General features: G+C 35.0%; 1 protein-coding gene across 1 annotated transcript; it reads left to right on the plus strand.

Annotated features, from left to right (window-relative positions):
- The first annotated feature begins 949 nt into the window (after positions 1 to 949).
- On the plus strand, positions 950 to 1,879 carry LOC138442853 (olfactory receptor 4P4-like). Its single transcript, XM_069595001.1, is given in 1 exon segment — positions 950 to 1,879. A coding segment is annotated over 1 exon segment (930 nt).
- Positions 1,880 to 10,529: the final 8,650 nt, after the last annotated feature.

The raw sequence follows: 10,529 nt of genomic DNA on the forward strand, positions 1-10,529 counted from the left end.
AATGAAAATATAACTAAGCAATCAAAAATTTTCAAACCAATTACGTTGGGTTCTTGCATAGTTTTCATCTTCCTCTTTGTAAATATACATGTATCATTATATAAATAAATATTTAATTTTATATTCTACCTGATTTTAAAATTATTTTGAGGCAGGATATTTTCTACTAGTGAATATTTTCTGGTTTTATACTTTCTTCTATATCATTAAAGGTAAACTTTGCAATACTTATGATTAATTGTGTCTTTAACAAATTTGAGTTTGTAGACATACAGAGAAATATTTATTTTCAAGAACTTGTATATATTTTTAGAAGTGGAAAATATTTGGCAACTAATCATTATTTTGAAACAATTTGACTGATTGATCAAATATTTATATTTATTAACATTTATTTTGAACCTAATGTTCTTAAAGATGGACTTGTGAAAATCATGAAACTAATCAGAAACAAAAAATACTATCAAATTTTCATTTTGTGAATCTGGAGTTATGTTCATTAAACATAGTTTCATCATATTATTGTGTTTTAATTAATTTTTATTGTACTAGAGTTGATTTACAATGCTGTGTTTACTTTCTATTGTACAGCAAAGTTAATCAATTATACACATAGATATATCTGTTCTTTTAGATTCTTTTCCCAATGGGTCATTATAGAGTACTAAGTAGAGCTCCCTGTGTTATAGAGCAGGTCCTTATTAGTATCCATTTTATTTATAGTAGGTTGTTTATGTCAATTTTAGTCTCCCAGTTTATGTCTCCTTCCTTTCCCCTTGGAAACCATAAGTTCTCTTTATCTACATCTAAAACTCTATTTTCATTTTTGCAAATAACAGAAATAACAGACATTCGTGTTATTATAAGTTTTCTCCATGAATGTTTCTAATACCAACTTATGCATTATGTCCTTTCAGGGGACTGTTATGCCGTTTTACTGCACTGGACCATGAAAAACAGAAATAATGTCACTGTGTTTATTCTTTTGGGACTATCTTAAAGTAAGAACATTGAAATTTTCTGCTTTGTCTTATTTTTATTTTGCTACATTGTTATTTGGATGGGAAATTTGCTCATAATGATTTATATTATATGCAGTCCTCTTATTGACCAACCTATGTATTTCTTCCTTAATTACCTCTCACTCTCTGACCTTTGCTACACATAGATGGTAACACCCAAACTAATGACTGATTTACTGGCAGAAAGGAAGACCATTTCCTATAGTAACTGTATGACACAGCTTTTTATCCTTCACTTCCTTGGAGCCATCGAGATTTTTATCCTTACAGGGATGGTCTATGACCTTTATGTGGCTATCTGCAAGCCCCTGTACTACACCATTGTTATGAGGAGGACAAAGTGTAACACAATCATCATAACTTGTTGTACTGGGGGACTTATACACTCTGCCAGTCAGTTTCTTCTCACCATCTTTTTACCATTCTCTGGCCCCAATGAGATTGATCACTACTTCTGTGATGTGTATCTTTTGCTGAAATTGGCTTGCATGGATACATACAGGATTGGTCTCCTGGTAGTTGTTAATTCAGGTCTGATTGCATTGTTGACTCTTGTTATTTTGATGGCTTCTTATTTTCTGATATTACACACAATCAGGGATTACCCTGCAGAGAACTGCACCAAAGCTCTTTCCACTTGCAGTTCTCATGTCACTGTTGTGGTCCTGTTCTTTGTGCCTGTCTTCTTCATTTACATTAGACCAGTTGAAACTTTTCTGGAAGACAAAGTGTTTGCTCTTTTCTACACCATCATTGCTCCCATATTCAACCCTCTGATCTGTACACTGAGAAACTTGGAAATGAAGAATGCTGTGAAGAAAGTGTGGTATCATCAATTTCTTAAGAAAGGGCAGTAGCCTGCATGAAAAAAAAAATTCAGAAAGTCACTTTAGGGCTAAAAATATCATGGGCCCTGGATAATATGGGATGATATACAAGGAGTTTACAGTGATTGCAAAAGCTGGGTACAGAATCTTCAGCATTTTCTCAGGTCTCTCCTGGTTGGGAAATTTAATTTTTTTCATGTTTATTTTCCCTCTTTTCTCTTCTCATACCTGTCTCAAGAATTCCTTAATTTGACATTGTATTTTGACTGTGCAATAAAATATTTTATTTCTTCATATATATATATATATATATATATATATATCTCAAAGTTTTTGTTTTCTTTTGAAATGCTTAATTTTCTAGGAAATGGTAGGTGGAGAATAGTGGAAAATGGGTGCATTGATAAGTTTTATTCAAATTTACTAGATTTAAGTAAAATAATTATGTCAGTTCTTAAAGTGAAAGTAGTAGTCATGTCCAACTCTTTGCAATCTCATGGACTGTAACTTGCCATATTCCTCTGTCCATGAAATTCTCCAGGCCAGAATACTGGAGTGGGCAACCATTCCCTTCTCCAGGGGATACTCTACACCCAGAGATCTAACATGGGTCTTCCATTTTGCATGAAGATTCTTTACCATCTGAGCTAACAGGCAATCCCTCTTAAAATATCAGACCAATATTAAATAAGCATCCTTGATTACTGAAGCATAAATTCTCTGGTAGCATATAACCAGTTCTCTAATTCTTTCCTTTGGATTGCCAGTCTTATTCTAGGGTGCTCTTAATGACATAAACTAATAGGAAGTCATCTAATAGAGGACAAATATTGTGAGATTTTACTTCCAGCTTCTCAGAGGAGAGCATTTAAAGGAGGATTTTTGAGTTGAGGCTAGTAGGTAAATGAGTGTAACATTTGACTCCTTTGGCTACTTAGAGTTTATTATCACTCTTCTATATTAAATTTGAATCTCCTTATAAAAAACAATAGCATCTCTATGTTTTTGCCAAACAAGATGCTTCTACAAAAACAATCTCTCTTTCTCTCTCCCAAAAAGGAAATGCAAATCCTAAACCTTCTGGACAATGTTAGTTTCTCTCCTAGTTCAGGTTGCACTCTTTCTTGAATAATCTGTCACAATAAGAAAATATTGTAAAGTTAATACTCAAAACTTAAAAAAGAAAAAAAAATAATATGTAATTAAATGTATGAAAATATACAATGCTAAATTAGTCTTTGTTTCTTTGATTGGGCTCAGGAATTTAGATATACTGAAGATGGCTTATCTAAGTTCCATGATCTCTAGGGTCACAGCTTAGATAATTCAAAAGTTGAGAGGGAGCTAGAATAGGGGATATATGTATACCTATGGCTGATTCATGTTGAGATTTGACAGAAAACAGCAAAATTATGCAAATTAATTATCCTTCAATAAAAAATGAATTATTTTTTTAAAAAGTTCATTAACTGGAAGCTGAAATCTTTTAACACCTTGAATTGCATTCCTGGAAGTTGAGGTTGGCTGTGAGCTGGGACCTCAGCTGAGCTGATGGCCATAAAACTCTGCATCTGTCCTGTATGTGCAGGTTTTCAATGGACTAGTTTGGGCTTCTGTATAGTATGGAAGCTGTGAAAAAATATTACTCATTTTTACACCTTCTATTGCTATGCTTTCTAAGTAGGTAAATATCCAGTGAAACCATTAACAAATGCCATGTTTAGGAACAGTCCTACACATCTAGACATCTCATCGTCTATACAAACTAGACAATCAAACGCATTGGCTGAGGTTTTGACTACTGAGAAGAATTTCTTCACTTATCTTTTTGGGAATATTCATGTTTGAGGCTGTAATGCTATAACATTCTATGTTGAGTCAGTGCCAGACTTTCTGGTAGAACTAAAAGCAAATAGATGCAATCGTGTGTTTCCTCCTTGGCCAACTTACCGTAAGACCACAGTTGTTGACTGAGGGAAAAGAGACAATTTGGCAAGGGTTTCATGAACATTTCTTAAGTGTATGAGACAGATTCAAACCTAACCTCTTAGATATCATTCTCACTTGATGTGTTGCTGGCAATCACTGAGCTTCTTTGTAGTGGAAAATTTACCACTCTGTTTTTCACTTCAGTTCAGTTCAGTTCATTTGCTCAGTTGTTTCTGACTCTTTGTGACCCCATGGGCTGCAGCTCTCCAGGCTTCCCTATCCATCACTAACTCCCAGAGATTGCCCAAACTCATGCTCCTTAAGTTGGTGATGCCATTCAACAATTTCATCCTCTGTTATCCCCTTATACTGCTGCCTTCAGGCTTTCCCAGCATCAGGGTCTTTTCCAGTGAGTCAGATCTTCACATCAGGTAGCCAAAGGGTTGGAGTTTCAGCTTCAATGTCTGTCCTTCCAAAGAATATTCAGGAATGATTTCCTTTAGGATTTACTGGCTTGACCTCCTTGCCATCCAAGGGACTCTCAAGAGTCTTCTCCAACACCACAGTTCAAAACTATCAATTCTTCATCACACAGCTTTCTGATGGTTCAACTCTCACATCCATACATGACTACTGGAAAAAGCATAGCTTTGACTAGACGCACCTTTGTTGACAAAGTAATGTCTCAGCTTTTTAATATACTGTCTAGGTTGGTCATAGATTTTCTTTCAATTTCATGGCTGCAGTCACCATCTGCAGTGATTTTGGAGCTCTAAATAAATAAATAAATAAATAAAGCCTCTCACTGTTTCTATTGTTTTCCCAACTATTTTCCATGAAGTGATGGGACCAGATGCCATGATCTTAGTTTTCTGAATGTTGAGTTTTAAGCCAACTTTTTGACTCTCCTCTTTGACTTTCGTCAAGAGGTTTTTTAGTTCTACTTCGTTTTCTGCCATAAGAGTAGTGTCATTTGCATATCTGAACTTATTGGTATTTCTTCCCAGCAATCTTGATTCCAGCTTGTGTTTCATCCAGCTTTGTTTTTCACATGATGTTCTGTGCATGTAAGTAAAATAGGCAGGGTGACAATATATAGCCTTGGCATACTCCTGTCCCTATTTGGAACCAGTCTGTTGTTTCATGTCTGGTTCTAACTGTTGCTTCTTGACATGCATACACATTTCTCAGGAGGCAGGTCAGATGGTCTGGTATTCCTATCTCTTTCAGAATTTTCCAGAATTTGTTGTGATCCACAGTCAAATGCTTCGGTGTAGTCAATAAAGCAAAAGTAGATGCTTTTCTAGAACTTTCTTGCTTTTTCAATGATCCAGTGGATGTTGGCAATTTGATCTCTGGCTCTTCTGCTTTGTCTAAGTCCAGCCTGAACATCTGGAAGCTCATGGTTCATGTACTGTTAAAGCCTGACTTGGAGAATTTTGAGCATTACTTTGCTAGCATGTGAGATGAGGGCAATTGTGCAACAATTTGAACATTCTCTGGCATTGCCTTTCTTTGGGATTGGAATGAAAACTGACATTTTCCAGTCCTGTGGCCACTGTTGAGTTTTCCAAATTTGCTGTCATATTAGTTTTTTAGGTAGGAGGGTCTATATATATATATATATATATATATATATATATACTATACAATACTTTACAATACTGTATTGGTTTTGCCATACATTGACATGAATCTACTATGGGTATACATGAGTTCCCAACCCTGAACCCCCCTCCCACCCCAGTCCCCATATCATCTCTCTGGGTCATCCCAGTGCACCAGCCCCAAGCATCCTGTATCCTGTATTGAACTTAGACTGGCGATTCATTACTTACATGATATTATACATGTTTCAATGCCATTCTCCCAAATCACCCCACCATCTCCCTCTCCCACAGAGTCCAAAAGTCTGTTCTGTACATCTGTGTCTCTTTTGCTGTCTCACATACAGGGTTATCATTGCCATCTTTCTAAATTCCATATATATGTGTTAGTATACTCTATTGGTATTTTTCTTTCTGGCTTACTTCACTCTGCATAATCAGCTCCAGTTTCATCCACCTCATTAGAACTGATTCAAATGTATTCTTTTTAATGGCTGAGTAATACTCCATTGTGTATATGTACCATAGCTTTCTTATCCATCAGTCTGCTGATGGACATCTAGGTTGCTTCCATGTCCTGGCTATTATAAACAGTGCTGTGATGAATATTGGGGTACATGTTTCCAAAACTGAACCAGGAAGAAATACAAATGGGTCTATAGTCTTTTGCCTCAGAGACCCTAATCCTTAGACATTAACATGAATTTTTGTTCGAATTACTGAATCTGACCCAGGAAGTACAGTTGAAGTCATCATCTAAGTAACTTATGAACATCCATTGTCACTGTTCAAGGTATATCTATCCACAAGCTAAACAGGTAATTTGAGAAGTACTTGTAATAGCAATTAATGCCCCCTATTGTTTACATTTTGTTTTTGTTTTTGCTATTATGGTGACTTTAATATATGCATGTCCATCAGAGATATGGTGTTATTTTGACTACATAAAATTATATTCCTTTGGGGCATAATAAGAATCAAAAATCCAATGAAAGGATTCTGTCATTAAGAGTGTCTATTTTAGCTTTGCAGTTAGAAACTGTGGAAACAAACATAGTGTGAACCTTTGTTCCCACAGAGACCAGTATAAGATGGCCTGGGACCACCTTATCTCTAGCAGTGAAGTGCTTTCACTTGAGGTCTACTGCTTCAGAATCCTATGATTCTTATTGAAAAAAAGAAGTATATTTCTTGGGACTTACTGATCTATAATAAATTGCTATTCATAGTATTTGGAACCTTCTTTACCCTATTTTATAAAACCTGTTACACTGTCTGGTACCAACACTAAGATCTAAACCAGTGACAATATCAGTGAAGGTTATGCCCCTTAAACTGTATGGACTGCCACAGAAACTGAGAAAAATATCTTCTTTTTAAAAGCAAAAATAAACAAATGGCATCTAATTAAAATTAAAAGCTTCTGCACAACAAAGGAAAATATAAGCAAGGTGAAAAGACAGCCTTCTGAGTGGGAGAAAATAATAGCAAATGAAGCAACTGACAAACAACTAATCTCAAAAATATACAAGCAACTTATGTAGCTCAATTCCAGAAAAATAAACGACCCAATCAAAAAATGGGCCAAAGAACTAAATAGACATTTCTCCAAAGAAGACATATGGATGGCTAACAAACACATGAAAAGATGCTCAACATCACTCATTATTAGAGAAATGCAAATCAAAACCACAATGAGGTACCACCTCACACCAGTCAGAATGGCTGTGATCCAAAAATCTGCAAGCAATAAATGCTGGAGAGGGTGTGGAGAAAAGGGAACCCTCCTACACTGTTGGTGGGAATGCAAACTAGTACAGCCACTTTGGAGAACAGTGTGGAGATTCCTTAAAAAATTGCAAATAGAACTACCTTATGACCCAGCAATGCCACTGCTGGGCATACACACCGAGGAAACCAGAATTGAAAGAGACACATGTACCCCAATGTTCATCACAGCACTGTTTATAATAGCCAGGACATGGAAACAACCTAGATGTCCATCAGCAGATGAATGGATAAGAAAGCTGTGGTACATATACACAATGGAGGTTTACTCAGCCGTTAAAAAGAATACATTTGAATCAGTTCGGATGAGATGGATGAAACTGGAGCTGATTATACACAGTGAAGTAAGCCAGAAAGAAAAACACCAATACAGTATACTAACACATATATATGGAATTTAGAAAGATGGTAATGACGACCCTGTATGCAAGACAGGAAAAACGACACAGATGTGTATAACGGACTTTTGGACTCAGAGGGAGAGGGAGAGGGTGGGATGATTTGGGAGAATGGCATTGTAACATATATACTATCATGTAAGAATCGAATCGTCAGTCTATGTCTGACGCAGGATACAGCATGCTTGGGGCTGGTGCACAGTGATGACCCAGAGAGATGTAATGGGGAGGGAGGTGGGAGGGGGGTTCATGTTTGAGAACGCATGTACACCCGTGGTGGATTCATGTCAATGTATGGCAAAACCAATACAGTATTGTAAAGTAAAATAAAGTAAAAATAAAAATTAAAAAAAAAAGAAAATGATAAATGAGATTCACATGTGACAAATTTCTATAGCAATGACAGAAATGAAAATTTCAAAAATTTCAGGAGGGGAAAACAAAAAATGTTCTTAAAAGACCAGAAAAGAGGACAGATTGAAAAATAAAAATATATTAAAATATAAAATAGATATATAACTATAGAAATGAATCCATGAAAATATGTCAGACTGCTTGATTTAAATTATTCAGCTAAAAGATAATAATTATCAGACTAGACTTTTAAATATAGTCATATATTTTATAGGTGCTTCCCTCTTAGCTCAGTCCATAAAGAATCTACCTGCAATGCAGGAGACCCAGGTTCAATTCCTGGGCCAGGAAGATACTCTGGAGAAGGAAATGGCAACCCAATCCAGTATTCGTGTCTGGAAAATCCCATGGACAGAGGAGACTGGCTGGTTACGGTCCATGGAGTCTCAAGAGTTCGACACAACTTAGCAACTAAACCACCACTATCATACATTTTAAAGAGATTAACCTAATCAATAAAAATGCCAAATGGTTAAAACTAAAGGAAGTAGATTGAGTTGGCAAGTACTAATGAAAAGAAATATAGTATTCATATTAGTGTCAGATCAAAATTAACAGAAACAAAGTATGTCAATAGTGTTAATGACATTTCATAACATTAAGATACTACAAAAATTCTATGGAAATAGAAGTTTGTATATTCTATGGAAATAGAGGTTTATAAACCTGATGAGATCTCATGGACAGCTACAGTTCACTTGAACCAGAGACTCTGGAATGTGCATTCCATTTCAGCACACAGAGATTACCTTTAAAAATATCATATGTTGTGCTATAAGTTAATTTTCTTCAAATACACATTACTTTGACCACTTCATCTGATGACAATGCAGTTAAGTTTCTGTTGCAATAAGCACATATTTTAAACAAGTTGAAAATTAAAACTATACAATAAAGCATCTAATGAGGTTGAGAAAGTTATTTCAATTTGAAGCAACACACAGAATGTTTTTCATTCTCTTTCCAAACAGTTTATTCCATAGCAAACCAAACCTCGAAAATTGGTCTAGTTTCCCTGACAGTTCAGTAGACTTTGCCTTCCAGTGCAGGAAGTGTGGGTTTGATCCCTGAACTGAGGACTTAAGATCCCACATGCCTCATGACCAAAAACCCAAAGCATAAAACAGAAGCACAGAAGCAATATTGTAACAAATTCAATAAAGACTTTAAAAATGATCCACATCAAAAAATAAAATTAAAATCCTGTTTCCGGTTTTCTTGTCCTTTGGCTTCTTCAGTACTTTCTAATATTTTGTCTGTTCAGACATTATTTCTTAGTTCTTCCTCAAATTTTGTTTCAACATAAACAACATGATTTATAGTCTCTGTATTGAACAAAGGTGGGCTTTAAGTTTGTACTCACATTCCTCAGAGTATAAGGAATTAATAGCTGTGACATAACTATTTGGTTTTTTTTAGTGTTAGATTTTATAAAGTTTATTTTTGAGTTACATTTTATTTTTTATGGTTTCTTTTTTTAAAATTTTACTTTACAATGCTGTATTGGTTTTGCCATACATCAACATGAATCCACCACGGGTGTAGGACTTGCCCAGTTTTTCTTTGGGGAGCTGTCTCATCCTTACAAAAAGTGAGAAGGAGGTTGGGGGTTATAATCTCCAAGGTCATCTATTTAAATACCTCTTGGAAATAAAACAAAAGGCTTATGTGTACATTTCCATTCCCAGAAACACAGAGGAGATATAACTTCTGGTAGAAAACAAAAGCACTATTCAACATAAATGTCAGTGATGATTCAGTTTTAAAAACCTAAATGATTTTTAGATCATCTAAAAATTTAGATGATTTTAGTTTCAAATATCAGGAGAGCAATTCCTATTTCTGTAAGAACAGTAGAAAAGTCCCAAAACCAGGATTCATGTCAGCTGATTTTAAGATAAAATTCATTAACTTTAGCAGTGTGGTTAAGATTCTGACTGCATTAAAAATATTGCTACCATTTAGTTAGAGATAAAGGATTTTATCAATGAGATAATCACCTGTTAAGTAAAATTTGAATCAACCTATAGTAAATAATAACTACTTTCAAATATAAAAGATAGATTTTGCATATGCAATTTAAGTTAAATTTTATCTATAAACATGCTGATTACATATGTTAATTCCCCTTGTCGTATACCTCAGCAGATGTCAAAATTAAGCAGATGTTTGGTATGATTTTGAGAAATTCATGGAGAAATGATAGCATTTGTGTTACATAGGGGTTATATTAAAGAAAAGAACATAAAAACTTACACTTAAGACAGAAGAGAAAAAAATATTAAAGATAAAAAGGGGTACAGATAAAATAAGGGAATGTACTGACATAGAGATTCATCACTCTTCTGCCTCCTTTGCTACTCTGCATAATACGTATTTAGTGAGAATTTAGAAATCAAAATGTTACAATATAGAAAATCTTAGTATCAGAGGATCCTGAATGTCAAGGTAGAGCAAACTCTTTCAGGAAGATTGAGAACAGGATAAACAGTTACACAGAGAGCAAATACAATTACTTTAGCCAAGAATTGGTAGAGGTGTTAA

The sequence above is a fragment of the Ovis canadensis genome, chromosome 6 (genome assembly GCF_042477335.2).
Source record: "Ovis canadensis isolate MfBH-ARS-UI-01 breed Bighorn chromosome 6, ARS-UI_OviCan_v2, whole genome shotgun sequence".
NCBI lineage: Eukaryota > Metazoa > Chordata > Mammalia > Artiodactyla > Bovidae > Ovis > Ovis canadensis.